This window comes from Mytilus galloprovincialis, chromosome 5 (genome assembly GCF_965363235.1).
Source record: "Mytilus galloprovincialis chromosome 5, xbMytGall1.hap1.1, whole genome shotgun sequence".
In the NCBI taxonomy this organism is placed as follows: domain Eukaryota; kingdom Metazoa; phylum Mollusca; class Bivalvia; order Mytilida; family Mytilidae; genus Mytilus; species Mytilus galloprovincialis.
The window spans coordinates 59,249,240-59,274,608 of NC_134842.1; the positions used below are offsets into that span (position 1 = coordinate 59,249,240).

At 32.6% G+C, this 25,369-nt stretch overlaps 1 protein-coding gene across 1 annotated transcript in view; it reads left to right on the forward strand.

Annotated features, from left to right (window-relative positions):
• LOC143074096 (uncharacterized) overlaps positions 1–17,499 on the forward strand; it is a 29,465-nt gene extending 11,966 nt beyond the window's left edge. The window contains exons 4-7 of the mRNA XM_076249643.1: positions 516–588; positions 13,282–13,329; positions 13,910–14,000; positions 17,492–17,499. Of these exons, the coding sequence (XP_076105758.1) occupies positions 516–588; positions 13,282–13,329; positions 13,910–14,000; positions 17,492–17,499 (220 nt within the window). The remainder of the gene's footprint in view (positions 1–515; positions 589–13,281; positions 13,330–13,909; positions 14,001–17,491) is intronic.
• The last annotated feature ends 7,870 nt before the right edge of the window (positions 17,500–25,369 follow it).

Genomic DNA, 25,369 nt, shown 5'->3' on the forward strand with positions numbered 1-25,369 from the left:
ATTCCGGTGATCGTAATACGCATGGATCTGTCACTGAAATAATCTTTTATCTAATTGTATATGTTATACACGTGCCCAATAACCATGCTTCTATGTTGATTGTTTACTATAAGGTGGCAATCGGTAAACTACGTCTTCAAAACACGGTACTATATGAGCTGCCATATTTTCACAATCATAACAGACAGAGAGAAAAAAAACATGACGATTATACGATATGTTTCCATTTTATTGACAACGATGTGTGAAAAAACCAACCAGACATAACAGGTTGAAATGTAAAAAATACGGACACAGCAGTCAACAATGTGCTATAATTTGAATCACTGTAAAACAAACAAACATGTCAGCAAAAATACCCACAAAAATACATATAGACCAAGCACATTAGCAATAATGAAAGACAAGAATACAAAAATTTACCATAGCACAATAACACAATGTCGGGATGTATAAAATGGATTTTACCAATACTAGACTTAATTATATGTTCTCTGTATTTCTTTCAAATGTAGAACAAGTGATAAATTATCAAAATCAGCGACCATACTTTCCAGTATCAGTCCACTACGCACCAGAAAATTGCAGGTATTGTTATTTTTTAATCAAATTCGGGAAATATATATATACAACAAGTCATAAAGGGTACAACATCACCATTAAAAAACTATAAAATGAACAAATGAGCCCAGGTGAACTCAAATGACGACTTACGGGTAGGTCGGGCTTGCAAGTGTAGTCACTTCGATGACCATTCATGCGTTTGTTGAATGGCTACTCTGTCTCGCCAACATACTGCATGCCACATCGACACTGAAGGAGGTATACAACATTCTGGGTTTTGCAAGTTACATTGCAAAATATAGTGTACACAGACCCAGTCGAGCGGCAAGTAAATGTTTGAGTATTTAGTATTTGTTGACAAGTCAGACAACGTCTGTTACCACATGACTTGCACCATCCTGCAATTGAACAGCTTTTATTTGAGGAGACGTCAGCTCTAACAAATAAGTCTTTGAGACTTGCTGGTCTCTGAAAAGCTAAGACAGGAGGATTGGGAAAGATCTTGGATAATTTAGGGTGTATGGCAATAGTTTGCCAATTGGCACGGATCAAACGTGAAAGGTTAGTAGAGGCTGGATTGTATGTTAGAACAAACGGGACTATTTGCTGCGCCTCTTCCGTTTGTACTGTAAGAGGTCATTGCGGCTGTTATTGTTAGCGCTCGCAAACCCCTTATTTATGTCCAATTTCTTATAACCTCGTTTTGTCAAAAATCCGCGAAGTTCCTGTAACCGTTTCGTGACAGCCTCCTCAGAGGAGCAAATCCGCTTGACTCTGAGAGCTTGACTGTACGGGATACTTTTTGTACAGTGTTTGGGGTGACAGCTTTGGGGAGAAAGGTACTGATGTTTATCTGTGGGTTTACAGTAGAGGTCTGTTGATATGACACCGTTCTTTATAGATGTGGTTGTGTCTAAGAAAGATATCTTAGAGTCGGAAATTTCATACGTAAATTTAATTGAATGGTGGGCATTGTTTGCATTTCTGAAGAAATCATCCAGTTTTTGTTGGGATTGAATCCATTTCATGTCAACATCATCAATGAAACGGAACCAAGACAAAGGTTTGGATAAAGATGCTGCAATAATTTGTTTTTCTAATTTGCCAATGAAAATATTGGCGTAAGACGGTGCCATTTTCGTCCCCATCGCTGTCCCGTTTATTTGAAGATAATGATCACCATTAAAGGTGAAATTGTTGCATTTCAGGACCAGAGTAAGCAGCTGGACTAAACATTCAGTAGGTGGTTCTAAAATGTTGCGCGAGTCCCATATTTCCCTACAAGATTGTATGAGGACTAAACATTCAGTAGGTGGTTCTAAAATGTTGCGCGAGTCCCATATTTCCCTACAAGATTGTATGCCGTCCTCATACAATCTTGTAGGGAAATATGGGACTCGCGCACCATTTTAGAACTCAAATAAAAGCTGTTCAATTGCAGGATGGTGCAAGTCATGTGGTAACAGACGTTGTATGACTTGTCTACAAATACTAAATACTCAAACATTTACTTGCCACTCGACTGGGTCTGTGTACACTATATTTTGCAATGTAACTTGCAAAACCCAGAATGTTGTATACCTCCTTCAGTGTCGATGTGGCATGCAGTATGTTGGCGAGACAGAGCAGCCATTCAACAAACGCATGAATGGTCATCGAAGTGACTACACTTGCAAGCCCGACCTACCCGTAAGTCGTCATTTGAGATCACCTGGACACACACAAGCTGATCTCAAAAACATTACCATCACAATCATAGACCACAACGAGGGTTGGTCGAAGGTCGCCAGAGTCGCTCGGGAAAGATTTTGGATAAGAAAGTTACGGACAGTTTCGCCAGAGGGCATAAATGAAAAAACATAGAATGAGTCCCTCATTTTCCTATCACCACTTGTTTCCAGTAACTCCGGCTTTAGTACTGTCTTTACAGTTCGAATTTTTTTCTAAATACCAGTTTAAATTACAGGGCTCCATTCATTCAGGGTGGATGTATAAGTACGTAGCCACGTTCAATTATTTTACCTCATTAGATAAAACTTATTTTTCTAATCATTATTAGACTGCTATTCGTTTGGGAGGCTTAAATATCACTACAAACCAGTAAAAGTCTGAAATGGCCTATATCTGTACTCGACTGTACTGATTTTTACTCGACCAGTCTGAAATGGTCTGAAATTTACTTGGTAATACTCGACTGTAGTCTGAACCATACTTAACAGTCTGAATTTGTACTTGACCAGTAGTAACCATTTTATACGAGTCTGAACCATGCTCGACCTAGTCTGAACCGTACTCGACCTAGTCTGAACCATACTCGACCAAGTCTTAACCAACCTAGACCTATTCTTTGTATCTATCAACTGAATTTTATCAATTAAGGAAATATCTTTAATAAAAATGAAGTTAAAATGTATTCAATATAGTATTGGAATTAAAATTTCACAATAATCAATCATAATTTAACTTCAACACAATATTAATCAACATTTACATGATAATATACATCAACTTTAAAATATAAATAAAACACGCTGATCAAATAATCATGATAATCTAACAAATGAAATGTGACTAATATTTTTAATATTATTTAAAATTTTATGAATATTTCGGAAGTATTTTTTATGGTAACTAGACTAGTTGCACTATTGACTTAACCCTAGTATCGATTTCTGGTGTCAGTTGAGTTCAGTTAATAATGCAGTGAATATTTTTTTTTTTATTAATATATATATATATAAAATAGTATATCAAACAATTTAAAAGATTTTTAAAAATGAGACCTTAGTTGTTTTGTTATATCAAACCAAGAATTTAATATAATCATGATAATATAATTTCCATAGCTATCCTTGATAACCTTTTTAAAAAAGGAAATGTGTTCCAAAGTAACAGTTAAAATTTAAATCAATTAATTTAAGGAATTAAATTTTTGTCAAATTAGAGACATGGCATAAATAAAGCACTTTAATATGGTCTAATTACCTTAGTACATGTGTGTTTTACAGGTAAAAAGAAAGTCCTATTTTCTTAAATTCGTATATTACTTATTTAGTATATTTGAAAGGCCTTGTTATTTAAGTTAAACAGGATGTTGCAATTTTGAATAAATGTTATTTAGAATTTAATACCTCTGACCAGGTGTCATCTTGTTTATGAGTTTGCCCCAAGCAGAGGTAATACTTTATGTTTGTCCGCACAGTATTGGACGCTGTTGCGTGGTTCCGCTCAGTATTGGATACTGATGCGTGGTTTTGTCCGCACAGTATTGGACGCTGTTGCGTGGTTCCGCTCAGTATTGGAAAAAGTTTTTTGTGCTGTTTTTAGACCCTTCTACAACGAAATTTGTTTTACATCAGTTGTTTCACCACTTATCAGAAAAATTATTTTATTTATTTATTTAATTTTATCCCTTTTTGATATAAGTTATATATAATATGATATTTTTTATCCTAAATATAATAATAAATTTATTTCTTATATAAGGTTAAACAATTTATAATTTGTTTTCGCTGTTGTTATATATGTCAGTTAAAAAGTAGAGGTTATTTGGTCTAGTATGGTTCAGACTGGTCGAGTACTGTTCAGACCGTTGGTTAAGTATGGTTTAGACTTGAAAAATAGGTCGAGTTCAGGTCGAGAATGGGTCAAGACTGTTTCAGACTGGTCGAGTAGTAGTTCAGACTATTTTATATAGCAAAGAAAAGGGTCAAGTACGATTCAGTACAGTCGAGTATGGTTCAGACTGGGGTCGAGTAATGTCAAGAAAAAGTCAGACCAATTCAGACTGGTCGAGTAAAAATCAGTACAGTCTAGTACAGATATAGGCCATTTCAGACTTTAATGGTTTGTAGTGTATATAGTTTCTGTTGCAATTTCCCTACCGTTGTCAAATTTGAAATATTATACCAACTTGGATCGGTTAGGACATTTTTGATTTTTTTGTTTGAGGACTGCCCTCAATTCAATTATAACATCTAAACTGCCACAACCTTTGGAAATTTAGAGTTGTGCCAGTTCACATCGAAAATAACTTTTTTCATTTGGCATATCTTTGTTATCTTTGCGCCGTGTTTGGAAATTTTAAAATTGTATCAGCGTCTGTGGTGTTCGCTTAAATTGTATAAATTTCAAGATTTAGAAAAGGTTTCTCAGTTTGAATATATTTACATGATTCATTTGTCATCGTGCTATTATTGAAGAAGGATATCTGTTATCCGAAATATCTAATATTTGTTCATTTTATAGTTATTTAATGGTGATGTACCCTTTTTGACTTGTTATATATTATATTTTGTAGTGTACAGAATCATATTACATGATCCATCGCCCTGTAAGATTGATCGTTGACTATTTATTCAGTCATTATATATATAATTTATCCAACGCAATCATAGGTTTCAACGTAGTTTTCAATTTAGACTCGTTTATATTTTTTTGTTTGGGCTTGTATCATATTTTCCCCCTGGTTTATATGATCCGTTCATCCTATATTGACTCTTAAAATTCCAGAGTTTATCTAAAAATGAGGGTACTTTTAATATGGCCTTCCAAATACCGTTTCGATCCCTAACATCACTGAAGAGACATTTATTGTCGAAATCCGGATCTGGTGTACAAAAAAAGTATTGACACCTTAAGTTTGTGGCATAACATCGTGGCCACATGTTAATTGTTTTCTGTTTAGTATTAAATTTAAATTAAGATCCATTTTGTTACATCTTGTGATCAATTTTATTTGGCAATCGCCAATGGCAGTCAGCAGGGTTAAAGAACATCAGTTGTTCGACCTGTTAGTCAAATGCGTTTTGTTTAAATGTACTTTTTCACTTTTTTGGTCTTTTGGAAAAAGTTTTTTGTGCTGTTTTTAGACCCTTCTACAACGAAATTTGTTTTACATGCACACGTATAAAAATTGCGGTTTTTATCCAACGCAATCATAGGTTTGAACGTAGTTTTCAATTTAGACTCGTTTATATTTTTTTGTTTGGGCTTGTATCATATTTTCCCTCCGGTTTATATGATCCGTTCATCCTATATTGACTCTTAAAATTCAAGAGTTTATCTAAAAATGAGGGTACTTTTTATATGGCCTTCCAAATTCCGTTTCGATCCCTAACATCACTGAAGAGACATTTATTGTCGAAATCCGGATCTGGTGTACAAAAAAAGTTTTGACACCTTAAGTTTGTGGCATAACATCGTGGCCACATGTTAATTGTTTTCTGTTTAGTATTAAATTTAAATTAAGATCCATTTTGTTACATCTTGTGATCAATTTTATTTGGCAATCGCCAATGGCAGTCAGCAGGGTTAAAGAACATCAGTTGTTCGACCTGTTAGTCAAATGCGTTTTGTTTAAATGTACTTTTTCACTTTTTTGGTCTTTTGGAAAAAGTTTTTTGTGCTGTTTTTAGACCCTTCTACAACGAAATTTGTTTTACATGCACACGTATAAAAATTGCGGTTTTTATCCAACGCAATCATAGGTTTGAACGTAGTTTTCAATTTAGACTCGTTTATATTTTTTTGTTTGGGCTTGTATCATATTTTCCCTCCGGTTTATATGATCCGTTCATCCTATATTGACTCTTAAAATTCAAGAGTTTATCTAAAAATGAGGGTACTTTTTATATGGCCTTCCAAATTCCGTTTCGATCCCTAACATCACTGACGAGACATTTATTGTCGAAATCCGGAGCTGGTGTACAAAATATGTATCGACACCTTAATTTTGTGGCATAACATAGTGGCCACATGTTAATTGTTTTCTATTTAGTATTAAATTTATATTAAGATCCATTTTGTTACATCTTGTGATCAATTTTATTTGGCAATCGCCAATGGCAGTCAGCAGGGTTAAAGAACATCAGTTGTTCGACCTGTTAGTCAAATACGTTTTGTTTAAATGTACTTTTTCACTTTTTGGTCTTTTGGAAAATGTTGTTTGTGCTGTTTTTAGACCCTTCTACAACGAAATTCGTTTTACATACACACGTATAAAAATTGCGGTTTTTATCCAACGCAATCATAGGTTTGAACGTAGTTTTCAATTTAGACTCGTTTATATTTTTTGTTTGGGCTTGTATCATATTTTCCCTCCGGTTTATATGATCCGTTCATCCTATATTGACTCTTAAAATTCAAGAGTTTATCTAAAAATGAGGATACTTTTTCTAAAAATGAGGGTACTTTTTATATGGCCTTCCAAATACCGTTTCGATCCCTAACATCACTGAAGAGACATTTATTGTCGAAATCCGGATCTAGTGTACAAAAAAAGTATTGACACCTTAAGTTTGTGGCATAACATCGTGGCCACATGTTAATTGTTTTCTGTTTAGTATTAAATTTAAATTAAGATCCATTTTGTTACATCTTGTGATCAATTTTATTTGGCAATCGCCAATGGCAGTCAGCAGGGTTAAAGAACATCAGTTGTTCGACCTGTTAGTCAAATGCGTTTTGTTTAAATGTACTTTTTCACTTTTTTGGTCTTTTAGAAAATGTTTTTTTGTGCTGTTTTTAGACCCTTCTACAACGAAATTTGTTTTACATGCACACGTATAAAAATTGCGGTTTTTATCCAACGCAATCATAGGTTTGAACGTAGTTTTCAATTTAGACTCGTGTATATATATATTATATATATATACAACTCGCCTAAACATCTCCATGCCTTATATATCATGTACTGCAGTACGACGCTAGATTAAAACTAACGAGGAAAGGTAACACACGACCACCGAAAGCTTTATTTTTGTGAAGCCCAGGTGGTTGTGTGGTCTAGCGGGACGGCTACAGTGCAGGCGATTAGGTGTCACGATATCTCAGTAGCATGGGTTTGAATACCGGCGAGCGAAAGCAAATGTACAGATCTAACATTGTTGGGTTTATGTTTAAACGAGTTGTATATACATAATGTAGTCAGCAGGGTTAAAGAACATCAGTTGTTCGACCTGTTAGTCAAATGCGTTTTGTTTAAATGTACTTTTTCACTTTTTTGGTCTTTTAGAAAATGTTTTTTGTGCTGTTTTTAGACCCTTCTACAACGAAATTTGTTTTACACGCACACGTATAAAAATTGCGGTTTTTATCCAACGCAATCATAGGTTTGAACGTAGTTTTCAATTTAGACTCGTGTATATATATATATTATATATATATACAACTCGCCTAAACATCTCCATGCCTTATATATCATGTACTGCAGTACGACGCTAGATTAAAACTAACGAGGAAAGGTAACACACGACCACCGAAAGCTTTATTTTTGTGAAGCCCAGGTGGTCGTGTGGTCTAGCGGGACGGCTACAGTGCAGGCGATTAGGTGTCACGATATCTCAGAAGCATGGGTTCGAATACCGGCGAGCGAAAGCAAATGTACAGATCTAACATTGTTGGGTTTATGTTTAAACGAGTTGTATGTACATAATGTACACAGCCATGTATCACCATCATTGCTGGTGATCCGATGGATAAATCTGTTGTAGAGTTGTCACTGACTCAGACGTACTTTATATATATATATTAAAGAAATTAATTTGGCAATAATTGGTCTTCTGAAAACTGACAACATAGATTTTTCCTTACTTCATTATCTCTAAAAATTTGTTGTTTTAGAAACCAAACGTAGAAGCGAAATGAACAATACATTTTTGGGTTAATCTCTTGCTAAAAAATATATATTTTGACAGCAAACAATGCGTGAAAAGGCTATTTTATGTCAAATTCGTAATTTCCGATAACGTTTATGACTTCTATTGACATCTTAAGTACCTCTCTGCACTAAAGTTTCAAGATTAAATCAACTAGTTCATGTATCAATTAAATAAAAGCAATAGTGAGAGGCTTGAAAAGGTTTACTTTGGTTGTATATATATTAGAAGATATGGTATGAGTGTCAATGAGACAACTCTCCATCCAAGTCACATTTGCAAAAGAAAAACCATTATAAATCAAAGTGCGGTCTTCAACACGGAGCCAAAAAAATAAGCTATGAAAGGCCCCAAAATAACAAGTGTAAATAAACTCATCATATATACCAGGATTAAAATTTGTATATACGCCAGACGCGCGTTTCTTCTACGGAAGACTTATCAGTGACGCTCGAATCCAAAAAATGTTAAAAAGGCCAAATAAAATACGAAGTTGAATAGCATTGAGAACCAAAATTCCTAAAAGTTTTGCTAAATACAGCTAAATAAAACCATTCAAACGGGAAAACCAAAGGTCTAATCTAAATAAAAAACGAGAAACACTTATGAACCACATCAACAAATGACAACTTCTGAACATCAGTTTCCTGTGTGCATTTTCAAGAACCCCTTTTAATACCACCTCCTTCAAAACGTATTCCAATAACCAACGATCATTATATAATAGTAAAGTGCCATCAGACGTTGTTCAAAACGAATTTCATTACGAATGAAAATTCACATTATAATCGTCGAACTCATAGTTCTATAGCTAGACTAGAACAAACAACGCTAAAAGCGTGCACCATGACAAAAAAACACCTACCATCTGTACATGTATGACACAATTAGATGATATTTGTAATATAATTATCACAGGTTCCCGACTTGGAACAAGAAAAGGCAGAAAATGATTGGGTTTAAAATATTATAAAGTGCTCAAAACATTAACAACTGTTTAACAGCACAACATAAGAATAAAAATAAAAAAATAAGTTTATGAAGGATTTTGAATCGTTTAAAATATAACAATTATAACAGTTCACGATTAAGTTTGGTCTTATTGTTGATAAAATTTTACTTTCGAATGGGACCTGTCAGCTTTCAAAATCTGCATTGGATATATCTGCAGTTTTTCAAAATGTTTAAAACGATAAAAAATGAAGTAACTGTGAACAACGATACCAACTCATTATTGATGTTAGTGTTCAACCCCACTTTTAACACACTTCACAATCATCATTGACAAAAGAAGCAGGAATACATAAAGTAAATAACTATCTTCGACAGAAATTTGGGTTGTTTGGGTTTGTTTTTATTATAATTCATGTTACCCTTTCCTGTATCTTCTTCCACGCAGAGCCATCAGCTCTTTGATTCATACGTTGTCCTTCAAATTTAAATATGAAGAAAAGCTAAGGCATGTAAATAGAGAAATTTTCTCAGGTTGATACGTATATACTTTTATAACTGCTTTTTTTCTCTTCAACAATCAAATATGCCATTTTTTATGTTTTTGGTTTGTTACTAATAATATAAAGCAATAAATCAACAATGTTTAGTGTATGGAATGGTTGTTGATATGTACACATTGGTTTGGAAGTTCTATTTGACTTTGTATTAATTTTTTCATGGCTCATTGGTTTTTGCGGTTTTGTCTGTTTTCATTGTACGTTAAGCAATAGGCAAACTATGTTTGAGTATCAAGTGTTTCATTGTACATTAAGCAATAGGCAAACTATGTTTGATTATCAGGTGCTTTTGTCTGTTTAGCAGGTATCATATGTCCTCGACCTGTCATAGCTTTTTTTGTCAATGTTTAGTTTTTTTGCAGTTGTTATATCTTCTTCAAAGATACCATAAGCGATAGTTGAACTATATTAGGGATATAGAGTGATTTGAAGTTGTAAATATCTATCTGGCAGGGATAATCTTACCTTGACCTCATGTTCATGGCTCATCGGTTAATATCAAGCTTTTTTTTTCGTCTAATCTTGACCTCATTTTCATGGTTCCTTTGTCAATATTAAGTGTTAAAGGTTTGTCCTGTTTCTAGTATACTATAATCAAAAGGTCACCAATAACTTGTGTATGAAGTGTTTGTAAGATCTACATGTCTATCTATCTGACCTTGTTATAGATGATCAACATGAAATCAGAAATGGTTAGTAAAGAAGGCGAGACATTACATTACTCTTGTTCATTTAATGTGAACGGAAATTCAGTTGCACAACAGCTTTCGCTTTTTGGTTTCGAAAGAGATCAAACAAATCCTGCATACATTTGATTTTTAGAGACATTCATATTCTGTCTGCTGGTGGAGTTTTAATTCCCCGAGGATTTCACCAGCCAAGTAGTCAGCACTTCTGTGCTGACATGAATTATCATTGATATAGTCAAATTTATAAATTAACTGTTAACAAAACTTTTGAATTTTTGAAATACTAAGGCTGTTCTACCTCAGGAATAGATAACATTAGCAATGCTCTTCAACTTCGTACTTTATTTGAACTTTTTGGGATTCGAGCGTCACTGATGAGTCTTATGCAGACGAAACGCGCGTCTGGCGTATTAGATAATTATTAACAAATTGATGCAACAGGTCTTCTCATATTGAACTTATCTTATAAACTGTATTATGCACGATGCTTCTGTATAGTAAGAAATTGATGAAATAAATAGTATAAAATAATACACCGCTTACAGTTGATCGGGCGGGGCGGCCTTTTCTAAGCATTTTTTCTGGACATGTTGCAAATATACTTTTTTGGTTTTTGGTTTAATAATATTTTACTTAGTATCACTCAAATTATAATGGAAACTTCTAAACCTTGAAATTTAAAGATTTAACTATAAAAATAATTGTCGCTAAACAACAGTGTTAGACTCATGTTCACCGAATTGACTCAAATTCTCATAGTTGATTTAAAACAATGTAAAACATGTATCCAAATTATAAAAAGTCTAAAATAAACAAACATTCGTTTCATGTTTATTTTACTCTAGACGTCATCTAATTAACTGTTGTATTGACCTTCGAAATCCTCCGAATGCCATTTAAGCGATATAAACATAAATATAGATATAAATAGATACCAGACTCGTTCATTTGAATTTTTCTAGGTCTGTTTAGTTTCATATTATAGATTAAAAATGTATGTTTATCGTCGTTTTTACCTGTGCACACAATGCATGCGGTATCCAACTCCAGCTGAGGTTTTTTTTATTATAAAAATTGAAGTTCACATGAATTCGGATTTAATGAGGTCGAATTAGTCATCTACAAGTTAATAATTCATCATCGATGTTCTTAGCTTATTTTGACAAAATTGGACCATATTGGCTGCTAAAAGCGAATTATTATTTTACTTTTACACATTCATTGATGATTGAACAAAAAAAAATTATTTTATTCAAAATGTTTGTATACACTTAAAGGGGCACTAGCTACGAGTTACATAAAATTAAATATATTTTTTTTATGTATCTCGTAGCTAGTGCCCCTTTAAGTGTATTAAAACATTTTGAATAAAATCCTTCCAAATTTAAGCAATACATTTATTTTCAAAATCATTTGCATGAGAAGAAAATAACAGATGATCAGTCCGTTTCCTTGCATTAAACCAAAGAAGTTACCGCAGTTTAGAAGAATACTCTAAAAGAGTAATAAGATTTACCTTTTACCGGTTTAAACAAGTTTATACTATAAACGAGCAATCTTAGGGTTGGTAAGGTTGTCCTGCAAGAGAACTTTCTGTGCTGGTGATTTGGTCCTGACTGGTGCTGTTGTTTTTGTTTCAATTGTATCAGAACAGCAATAAAAACAACCGTTCTGTCGCTTAATTTTTCTCTGATACTCCCGAAGTACCATTTGATTTTCTAAAAAAAATCTTGAATTTTCAAAAACTAAGGATTTTCTTATCTCAGGAATATATTACCTTAGCCGAATTTGGCACACGGCTGGGCCTTCAATGCTCTTCAACGGTGTATATGTTTGACTTTAAAACTATTTTGATCGGAGCGTCACTGATGAGTCTTATGTAGACGAAACGCGCGTCTGGCGTAATTACACAATTTAATCACCAGCCGAGTAGTCAGCACTTCTTTTTCACATGAATTATCATTGATATAGTCATATTTATAAATTAACTGTTAACAAAACTTTTGACTTTTTGAAATATTAAGGCTTTTCTACCTTAGGAATATATTACCTTATCTGTATTTGGCACAACTTGTAGGAACTTTGGTCCACTATGCTCTTCAACTTCGTACTTTATTTGACCTTTTAATTTTTTTTCGATTCGAGCGTCAATGATGAGTCTTTTGTAGACGAAAAGCACGTCTGGCGTAATTTCAAAATTTAATCCTGGTATCTATGATGAGTTTATTTATTGGTGTCTTCATAATTGAATTTATTTCACCAACGACTTTTAACAGGAGTTTAAAGACGGTATTTACTAGTTAAAGAGGAACGGCTTGGGCTCTTTTCAACAAAAAAAATCTACTTTTTTGCGGTGTTCGTGTTGCTCTATCTTTAGTTTTCTAGGTGATTGGTTATTGACTTGTTTTTGTCTTTTCGTCTTTTTGTTCATGGTGTTATTTTTTCCGACTTACTGTTTCCATTGTCCGATTCATTTGTCTCTATTGTCCGTTTTCTAATTTCAATACTCATACATTTAATTTTGCATTGACTTGCTTCCCTCCAATCAGCGATGGGCAAAGTAACGCTTATACAGAAGTTCCTGTTGAATTTATTTAATTTGTTTACTTTTAACTGCAAGAATATTTAGAAATCGAAAATGAAAATACACGTGACGCTGGCAGTGTTGTTTTCTAAGTTAAGACACCTCCTTGATCATATTATTTGAACCAAATTAATTTTCAATATATTATCCTTCTGAAAGAAAGACTTACTTAGAATATTAAACATACTTGTTTTATCACTATCCATTTTAATTGAATAAATTTATATATGTGTTTTTTTTTTTTTTTTTTTTTTTTTTTTTTTTAACATAAACAGGATTTTTCAAGATTCTTTGATGAAAAGAAAACTTCTACTGATGATCGGGTAAGTGTTAGTAAACTGAATATTACGATTGAGGAAAGGAAAATTCGTCCTGTTTGTTATAAACAAATTCTTACAAAGATGTACAAAAAGGGTACAATTACTTTTATTGTTAGCAAAAATCATTAAATAGGTACACAAAGGGTATGGTGTATCCACCGATGACAGAAAATCAGTACATGCACAGCAATAAAATCCAAAAACTCTTCTTTAAATGTTCAATCGAAAGGCATTAAAGTGTCATTAGGTGTCAAATTCATGTTCACTGATTTCATTCAAATGATCATTTTATTTTTAGTCTGTTGTGACGTTTTGGTTTGCAATAAAAGTATTAAGTATTATATTTTAAATATGTATTACTGGTACTTTATTGAAAAAAGGATCTCGTTACATCAAATTACTTAAAACCTTTACTGAGTTCCTTCATAGATACAAAGATTGGATTGGAAGTTTTGCTGTTCATGTAGAAAACTAATTTTACAAATGCGGTAACACATCCTAATTTTTACAGACCCGAAAATTTAGATACTATACGCGTAAACTTACAGATCGTTTGAATAATCTCATTCATTTTCTGTTGTAGGACATAATAAAAATCGGTGCTGAAATAATGGCTTACTTTAAAGATGATAAGGCATGGTATCCGGCAAGAATTCTGGCAAAAAAACCACTAGGCAAGTTATATACATATATCTATCTTTATATTGAACATTGTTTCTTCGGAATGTCTATTTGTCCGGCTAGCCGGAAGAATATTTAAACATACCTATTTGAGCATGCGCAAACATTCAATACCGGTATCAACAGAAGTGTCGTGTGATATAGAAATAGACCCGGGTGAGGTGTCAGATTGCTAACGAGAGTGCAATGGAAATTTTGATAGTTGATGATCGGAACATAATATTATGATGTCCTAAAGAAAGTTACAGAGAATGTGATTGATTAAAAAACAAACTTCTTAAGGGCAGACCCAAGAAAAATAGCGTGTGCACGTAAAACGAGAGGAACGAATCGTGGAATCAAACTCATTTTCCGAAATTGATGATTTACCCCTATCAGCATGTACTTGTAACAATGAAGGTAATACGAATAAAATCAATTCACAGAAAAACGACTAAAACGAATATACTTGTATGCATTATTTCTAAGTTCCACTACAACAGAGATATATGAACATGATACGATATGCCTGAACTCGGTATAGTATACCAGGTTTGGGGTTTAAACCCCCTTTTTACCTCATTATGATTTATTTTTTTTCTCAATATTTTTTTTTTACTATCATCAAACCAGCCTTTCTTTGGGGACAATTTAACATGTGCCTACCCCTTTCTCTTATTTCTACGTGTTAAAAAACATCAAACATGTTGAATAAAAAATCTTGCAAAATCATTTGACGACTTCATTCAGTGGAACCAAACGTCAAGGAAATGATGAATTCAGAATCTTCTTTAGGAATTATACATACCCGATGGCCATTGAAACCATAATTCAGTGGACTCCTAACTCTGCACCAAAAAAGGTAGAATATTAAAAGAGTTGAGTCATTGTTGTCCCTTTCTCCCTTTAAATGACAATTAAATCACTTTGATGAAAGTGTATTTGCATTTTTATTTTTTTAATTGAATGGAAACTTTTTTTTCCAATTAATTGCAAATAGCAAAATGACTTTGATTAATAAGTGTATTTGTTGCATATCAATCGATGTTGATATTCTTCTTTTGGTCTCATTTGACAAGCTTATTATACTAACGGGGAATCGGCGTGTTACATAGAACAGTCAGTAGAAAATCAAAATTTAAAGTTGATACTTGATGAGTAATCTTAGCTGTATTTAGAAAAATGTTTAGGAATTTTTGGCCCTTAATGTTGTTCAACTTCGTACTTTATTTGACCTTTTAATTTTTTTTATTCGAGTGTCACTGATGGGTCTTTTGTAGACGAAACGCGCGTCTGTCGTAAATATAAAATTTTAATCCTGGTATATTTATTCCCATAATGATTCTGGTTTTTTTTCTTCGTTTGTTCATTATAACTATTTTCCTTAATGTTTATTTGAGTTTATGATCAGTAACGTGGGCGCGATGAATTTGCAACAAATGAATTATAGTTCCAATGTTTATGAGTTATATTTTCATAAATGTTTACATTGAAGGAAATTATTTGCCACTGCATTCTCCATTGGATGCTACAATAATCAATTACCCAACGCATATTCATTATTCATGGTCATGTTATACAGTATGGCCAGAATAAAAACATAATATCAAAAAGCTATTTTTTCGGATGACTGGACGAATAGACATTATTCTATTCGTCCGGCTAGCTGGACGAATAGCCATTTTTTTTCTTTTGTCTGCCATCATAGTATACATTTTCGGGTACTTTAATTTGGTTATAATATGAAAAGATTAAGGTGCAATCTTTAAGAAACAGATGACTTTTTATAACCACGAAAAAATGGAATATTTTATCTAAACGCCTTTTTTCATATAAAAAATAAAATCATTAAAGAGATCAAAGTTTTCCTTTTAAACAAGTGAACGCTCAACATCTCATTGATATATATTTCAATTTGTGTAGCACAAGCTTAGAATATATTGGTCATTATTTTACCAGTGTCTTCGATGTCATCTGCCTAATAGATAGCCAGGAATATGATGAAATATGATATTCTTAAGAATATATTCAACATATGCTGCCTGTTTATACAGGCATTTTAAACAACTAATCACGAGCATTACCTCTAACTAAATTTTTTAACAAAAAGTTAAATATTATAAAATTACGCTCATATTGGAATAGACTCCTACCTAATTCAAAGAAGACCATTGCATTTAAGTTAGTTATTTTGATAACTATTCTATTATATTAAGTAAGTCGTGCAAATTTGCTAAACCAAATTGTTCTGACGCCACGTGATTGGTGATTAGAAAAACGGTCCTAGTTCTGTGCACTTATGTCCTGCTTCAATGCCTTTATACTTTACTTAATAGCTATCAAAAGTACCAGGATTATAATTTAGTACGCTAGACGCGCGCTTCGTCTACATAAGACTCATCAGTGACGCTCATATCAAAATATTTATAAAGCCAAACAAGTACAAAGTTGAAGAGCATTGAGGATTCAAAATTCCAAAAGTTGTGCCAAATACGGCTAAGGTAATCTATGCCTGTGATAAGAAAATCCTTAGTTTTTGAAAAGTTCAGTTTTGTAAACAGGAAATTTATAAAAATGACCACATTTATTTATTGATATTCATGTCAAAACTTAAAAGTGGCGAATATTCTAGATTATTGATGCACAAAATAGTGTAATTGATAGAAAATATACCTAGCATATATTTGGTGGATATTCCATATGAGCAAATTTGAGTTTATTTTGTTTAAATATGATTTTTGATAGGGGAAGATCTTTTCTGTGAAGATATTTTAGGCACTTTTAAACTTGTGTTTTGAAACTGTTATTTTGAAGATATAAGTGACGTTAACTTTCATTGAATAATTAGCTGGTACCTTTTTTTTCTAAAAATTGACATTGTTGTGAACTGTTATTATGAAAAAATTAACCCTTTTAACTTTTTTTTTCGATTTTTTATTTTTGAATTCACTATTTTCTTTTTTTCTCATTTAAGATCAATATTAGAATTGCTGTTATCGGTTATTAATATTTTAAAGTTACTGGTATCTGTTTTGAGCTAAATAAAACTTCAGATTATTGCCCTGTTAATGGAACCTCTCTTATTCCCCTTTTGAGATAAGAAAACATAAAAATGATTTGAGGGATTACGATCCTTTTGCATAACCATCAACATACGGTGTAAAATATCAAATACCGATATAAAAAAGATTATGTGGAATGCTTGCCAAAAAACAAATTTCTATCGGAAACCAAATGAAGTAGGTGTTATCAACTATACGTCACCGTACGACTTTCAACGATGGCCCGATATATCAAAATGTCAAAGGTTTTGCATAAAAATGGAGAGCATAAATATAGAATAAAGGACTTTTTTTACAACGTTCTAATCACCACAAACAATCAGGTGAGTCTGAATACTTCTAAGTTGAGTTTAGAAAACAAATTCAGTGTAACCTAAGCATTCTGGATATTTTTTCTGTGATAAATTTGTACGATAATGTAAATACTTTTCTTTTTTATTTAGCCAACTGAATCTCAGCCTTAATTTGTTTCTGCACGTTAGAAATCATGTGTCAAGAGCAGTTAAAGTTAGATCCTTTGTGCCAATGAAGTGTTTATTAAAAGAATGACAATAATAGTGTGGCTTTGTTTTTTTTTTGGGGGGGGAGGGAAAGGGAGAGGGAGGTCACGATGAAAGTTGCTAAGGTTGGAATTGTTTTGATATTCTAAAAATTATTGATAAAAAAAAATAATTCGATGCAGATGATCAAGAACGATTTTATTACAGCAGATAATAATTTTAACCTTGAAAACATTTTTCAAGGGGAGAAGGCGGGATCCCGTAAGATATTAAACTTGTACTCTATAAAAGTAAATTGTATCTATTAGCTATTAAGCATCATTTGCTATACCTTTCCACCTTGTGTCAAAATGAAATCATTGTAAGAGTGAGTAATCGAAAGTTCAATAAAACACTCAAAGAAAATATTTAAATATTTCATGCAAGGTAAGACTAGAAATTTTGTCAGAGAATGAAGGCTAGATTATAACCTAGATAACACACACAAAAAGTTTAAGTTATGCATTTTTTAAGATTCATAAATACAGTCTGTTTTCAAAGATTTCGGATAAAGAATTGAAGGGACACTAGCTGTCAAATTCATGTTCACCGATTTATCTCATATAAGATTTATAACAATGTATAACATTTATCGAAATTATAAAAAAGTCTAAAATAAACTATTTACAGGGCATGAACTTCGTTTCGTGTGTATTTTATTCTAGACGCCATACAACCGACGGTAACATAATACGATATAAACATAAGCATTAATATAGATAGATATATTGACCGCGTGCAAATTAATTTTTCTATGTCTGTTTGATTTCAATTACAAGGTTAAACAAATAATTATCAGTCAATTAAATGATTTACCTGTGTTTCACTTTCAATGTTGACATATCTTTCATTTAATAGTGTAACATGCACTTATCATACATAATCCATCTCTAGCTAAGGGATTAAGTGGAAGTTCACACGTATACGAATTCAATGAGGTCGAATTATTAACTTGCAAGAAAATAATTCATCATCGATGTTGCTTAGCTTAGTTTGACAAAATTGAACCATACTGGCTGCTAAAAGCGAATTATTATTTCAATTTCATTAATCATGTTTTTTTATGATTGAACAAAAAAAAATCATTATTAGATTTTTTTATGTATCTTGTAGCTAGTGAACCTTCAAGGTAGATTAAGTGTCCTACTCTCCTTTTTCATTTGAAAATGAGTGAACGAAAATAAAAATAAAACAGTAAGAAATACACCTTTAGTTAAATATCTGTTATAGCACGAAGCTTCTTGTGTTTCAAACACACCTTCTCTGTAGTAATGAGTCAATTACTCATTACAAAGGTATTAACTTCACCCATTTATTTCATTTTTTTAACTGCGAGTTCTCAATATTATAATATTAACATGTAACCTTGATATGTTATGTAAAAAAATCAAATATAAAGCCAGATATTTCATACATTTTTATGCTCCACCTACGATATTAGAGGGGCACTAGTTTTCTGGTCTGTGCGTCCGTTCGTTCGTTCGTCAGTTCGTTTGTCTGTTCGTTTGTCCGTCTGTCCCGCTTCAGGTTAAAGTTTTTGGTCAAGGTAGTTTTTGATGAAGCTGAAGTCCAATCAACTTGAAACTTAGTACACATGTTCCTTATGATATAATCTTTCTAAGTTTAAAGCCAAATTAGACATTCGACCCCAATTTCACAGTCCCCTGAACATAGAAAATAAAAGTGCGAGTTTTCAGGTTACAGATTTTGGTCAAGGTAGTTTTTGATGAAGTTGAAATATAATCAACTTGAAACTTAGTACAAATGTTCCCTATATGATATTTCTAATTTTAATGCCAAATTAGATTTTTTACCCAATTTTACGGTCCATTGAACATGGAAAAGATAGTGCGAGTGGGGCATCCGTGTACTTTGGACACATTCTTGTTTATGTTATACGTACGTTTTCAGGAGTCAGAGATGCAAATTCATGCTTTCAAAGATCAATATATTATCTTTCCGTGTATTTTTTTTCTGTTGAATTTATGGTTATGAATTTTAAAGATCCAGAAGTATTTGCACCTACCAAAATCGGCTGTTTTGTTAAACGTATCTTTTATTTAACATTTTACAGTTGTCTCGTAGCATCATACTACAAGTTGAGTATGAACAAGGGCGATAGTTGCAACAGGATACCAACAGTTTACATGGCTAGTCAGATTGGACGCTAATAAGTTGACCAAAGTCTATGAAAATTTTATTTTAAACCTTTATTTATTCTAACATAGTTATTGAGATTTTGTTGAGGATTTTATCACTTACTGCAACTAGAAAACATTTAGAATTTAATTCAAAACAGTTTACAGAATTTCGCCAAAAAATACTATAAATTTCTTCTTATCCTATGTTAAAATCCATGTAATCTCCCTACCTATAGAAATGTAACATTCTTTTTAGTTTCTTCCACATGACTTTATAATGTATGATGTATACATATATTTATGACAATAACTGTTGTGAGCACAAGATTCACTGCACAGTTTTATAATTCTGCTTAACCAAAAATTTAAATTGGAACTCAAATTTTGCGGAATGTAGAAGGGGAAGTAAGAGCTCAAACAAACATGTTAAGCCCTGTCACGAGTGCTTGACACCAGTGATTGTCCTTGGTGGCTATTTGACATATTTGTTTTTGTTGAAATTTGTATTTTAAATCAGGCTGAATGTCTTCATTTTTAGGCGTTTTCATTTTTATAGTTAGTATTTGTTACGGTTTTTGCTCAATGTTGAAGGTCATACTTTAACTTGCAGTTGTTCACATCTAGTTACATTCCAGTAAGTTTTTATTAGTCATGTATGGAAAACAAGTCTAAGTCAATTTTTTATCCAGTCGAAATGTATTTGAGACAATGTATATAGTAAGGAAGAAACTAGAGGCACTAGTAGTAAGATCATCAAACCTCGATTATTTTACTGAAATAAACAAGTCAAACGTTTATTGTCGTTATAAGTGTTGCTTTACTTTTTGCACCTTTTCAAACTGTTTCAGGTTACATATTATGTCGAGATTCACCAATTTAAGGGCCTCAATAAAATTATTCTATCTAGATATATTTTCATCTGATATTGGACGGAATATTTGACCTTTTATGTAATATTGGTTATTTGAAAACCTTTATTAAATAGCCAAATGGATACACAGAAGAGAAAAATAAGAATCACAAATCCGATTTAATGCAATTCACAAGTAATTTTGTTGTGTGGATTTTGGTATAAAAAGCAGACTCCAGGTGTTTTTTCTGTTTTATTTTTTCATTCCTAGATTTTTTTTTAAACGGGCACTTTTTTATTACGCTTCCTGAAACAGTTTAGAGGGTCACATTTTTAATTGTTTGCTTATAACCCATAAGAAACATAAACATCTCAACTGTTTCCGTCCATTCTTTATTCGAGCTCGTCCATATTTACATATTTTCAATGATCACCAGCACCAGTCAGGAACAAATCACCAGAACAGAACGTTTTCTGGCATGACAACCTTACCCATTGTGAATCTATTAAAAGCTTTCAAGTGGGCTACGAAGCAACAGTATACACATTTTTTATACTTTTACACAGTGTATTTTGAATAACAGAGTGTAAAAAATGACATTAGTAACAAACATAAACTTTAAGCTACTTCTTTACAAGCAGAAACAAATACAATGAAAGTATTCACTAAAACACCTTACAAATATAGATTTATTTCGGTTTTAAGCCAATGTTCCACAACCAAACTGTCTGTTCTACTTACCAGAGCACTTTGTACAATGAACAACCTGATAATAAATTGTTCAAATAAGGTCTTTGAAAATATTAGATATCGTTGGAAGTACTTGATAAATTGCTTTCTTGTATTGATGATTTTGAATCTGTTTAAAGCTTTGATTTTTCTACCCTACCCTTTTATACCACTTTGCCTCATATTATTATTAAGAAAAAAATCACACACCTGATTAAATGGACATTAAAAAAGTGAGAGTGCGAATATACATGTTCAAACACTTCTAGGTCATTTTTTAGTAACAACAAACAAAAGAACTATGTCAATTGGCATGATTTGATACTATAATTACCCTTGAATTTTTACTAGATAACATTTTTGTTCGTTATGGAAAAAGGTATAATCACAAAAATACTGAACTCAGAGGAAAATTCAAAACGGCAATCAAATGGCAAAATCAAACGACAAAACACATCAAACGAATAGACAACTGTCATATTCCTGACTTGGAACAGGCATTTTCAAATGTAGAAAATGGTGGACGGAACCTGGATTAATAGCGATAAACCTCTCACTTGTATGACAGTCGCATCAAATTCTGTTATTTTTACAACCATGCGTGAACAAAAGAGACATAATCGGTAAAATAATCAAAATATAGTTACAGCAGTCATCACTGTGTTACAATCTCAAAACAAACAAACATTTACAAAAAAGCACAAAAAGCGTCTATAGAATTAAAAATACACACTCATTGTTTCGCGTGTTTGGCGTCAGAAAATATAAACGTCACATAGGAAGAAATTTTGTCGTTCAATGTAACTATATTCAAAACAGTTATAATTTCACATGAGGAATGGTGATGTACATTGTTAAAAAAACAAAAGTTATGCTAGAATGAATTTCAGAAACAGACCGATATTTAAACTTATCCAGAAGTTCTTTTGTTTTTACGAATCCATATATGGTTAATACCACTACGCGAGTAAAATAATTTTGACGTTTGACGTTCAAAGTATTATCAAATCTATAATAAAACAATAACATAATGACATATAATAGAACAATAACACAATGACGGGATCTTTAATAGTACAGAGTCACGTTATAAGAACCAAAGAAACACAAAAAGTCGCAAATACAAAACACACCACCAAAAATGAAAGAACAATATAACACGTAGTTAAGGTGATAAACATCGTCAGTACGTAGAATCTATACATCAAGACCATCATGTATTATTTGTGAAGTTGATACGAAATATTTATCAACAAGGTCTTGGTACCTTCCGATGAACTTTACATACCCCTGGTTCATCCAATTTCTGCTCAGACACTAGTGACGTTTGACAAAGTATGTGTAGGAGCTGCAAGCTCTTGAATATCGAATAAGTTGGGAAATGTAAAACCCATATGCAGGTGAAGTTGGTATATTGCTACTTAGGTGGGGAAAATTTATAATTTCAAAATAAAAAGCGTCTCATTTGTCACAGATTCTGGTACTGAGATTACTGTGGATGTCAAATTTGAGATGTAAGTCTAAAAATGAGGCGGAGGAAGCCGTGTCTGTTGTCTGGGGGATTTATTAATGGAACCCAATCAGAAAAGTTCGGATTGTTAATGGAAAGAACATCATCAATATATCTGAAACTGAAATTAAATAATCTGACTTCTTTGATGTTCTTGATTTTGACAAGTGTCTGAAGGAACTACGATTCATATAGAAATAAGAAGAGATCGGCAAGGAGAGACGTACAGTTCGTTCCTATAGGAATGGAGATTCCGTTTATCAACAGGTTATCGGAACGACTATGATTTTATGACTGTGCATAACTTATTGCTGACCTGTATTGTTATTAGTTACATGTTGTGATTTAAATCAGCAAAGACCCACCGAAACAACATCTGATACAAAAAAGTAATAATAATTTCGATATCTGGATGATATTTTGGCTCTCAATAATGACGACTTCTTTATGTACACTAGATTTATCCTGTTGATATAACTATAAATAAAACTAATACTTTACAACAAATAGTGATGTCAAAGATACTAGGGTTATAATTTAATACGCCTGACGCGCGTTTCGTCTACATAAGACTCATCAGTGACGTTCATATCACAATAGTTATAATGCCACAAAGTTGAAGAGCATTTAAGACCCAAAATTCCAAAAAGTGATGCCCAATACGGCTAAGGTAATCTATTCTTGGGATAAGAAAATCCTTATGGTTCGAAAAAATCCTAATTTTGTAAAACAGGAAATTTATAAAAATGACTATATAATTGATATTCATGTCAAAACCGAAGTGATGACTATTGGTGATACAATCGAGGACAAAACGTCCAATAGCAGTGCCATCTATATTATGTGATGTAAATAGTTATCAAAGGTACAGGCTTATCTCGTTGGTGGCCTTTGGCTGTTTTCTGCCCTTTGGTCAAGTTTTGTCTCTTCCCCATTTCCATATCTCAATTTTACTAACTGTTGAGATTTTTTTAATTAGCTATGAATAGATTTGAAAATTGGTTACACGATAACGTCTGATCATGATAATGGAAAATATTTCCTTTTTAATGCAGTAACTGTATTCAATACAGTATATACATTTGGCATTATAAAATCGTACAGAAAATAATACAGAAACAGTCATGAGAATAGCAGTAACAACGTTTAACTTACTGTAACAACACATATACTAGTATCCTATTCATTATTTTTAGGTTACCTCGTTCAATTCGATGATGACCAGTTTATCCAGATTGTACCAAAAAAATATTTAAAATCAAGGTAATACTTTCATATTTTATTTAGCATGGTTATAAAAGTAAAGCTGATGCTAACATATTACTATCAGTATCATTAGAATTATTTAAATTCCCTGCATTGTAAGGGTTCCAGTAACCAAGGAAGTGTCAGTTTGTAATTTCACATAACCTTGTTCTGCAAAATTTGTCCATGTGCTTAAAGAGATGGTAGGGATAATATCGTATGTGAGTAAAAATTGAAATCATAAAAATACTGAATTTCGAGGAAAATTGAAAATTGAAAGCCCCTAATCAAACTCATCAAACGAAAGGACAACAATAATGATATTCCTGACTTGGTATAGAATTTTCTTATTTAGAAAATTGGTGGATAAAATCTGGTTTTTAGCTAGCTAAATATCTCACTTGTATGCCAGTCACATACAATCATTATATTGACAACGATGTGTGAACAAAACATATTATGTAAAAAAGACAAAAATAGGGGAACAGCAGTCATTGTGTTTTATCTTAATCACGATAAAAAGAAACAAATATGTTAACAAACATTAACCATGGCACAATTGGTCTCTTAAAATATGTTCAGTGTTTTGTATCGTCTTAAAACTGACATATTTCCTAGCCTTTTCGAGTACGACATCCGGTTATTTTCACTGTTACATTTCCGTTAATCAATCATCAAAACGATTCTAGAGCAATATACAATTATGGCCCGAAAAATGCGAATATCCCAAATTGTCATCACGATAAGGCTATTTTACTGTGAAACAACATTTAAGGGATGACAATTGTGAATCTACATCGCTTTTAAGGGGCCATAATTGTTTTATTATACCGAACTAACAGTAGAAGGGCCTTTTGAAGCATTGAAAAATGTTTAGACCTACCTTACTTTCTCAAACACAATTTCAAGTTCAAGTTGACGTTCGAATATATATTTGTGTCTTAGAAATTTTTGTTTGTACAACAAAGTTAGAATCTTTTTGCAATATATTACTGGCCCTGAAAAGGACCGTTTATAAGAGATATATCATTGTCAGTAGTTGCATATAATTGTCGGCAGATGCATGTCTAAAGCCATCTTCGCTAGCCAAGGGTTACAATCCCCTCCCGTTCTCTTCAGAAGAGAACGGGAGTGGATCGTAACCCTTGGCTAGCGAAGAGAAGAGAACGGGAGTGGATCGTAACCCTTGGCTACCGAAGATGGTCTAAAGCTTTATTTCCTCTTCTCTCGACGACTTCCTGTACCGTAAACGTTTACATTATGTTTATTCAAGCCTGTGACGTCATGTTAATGGGAGGTAACTCGA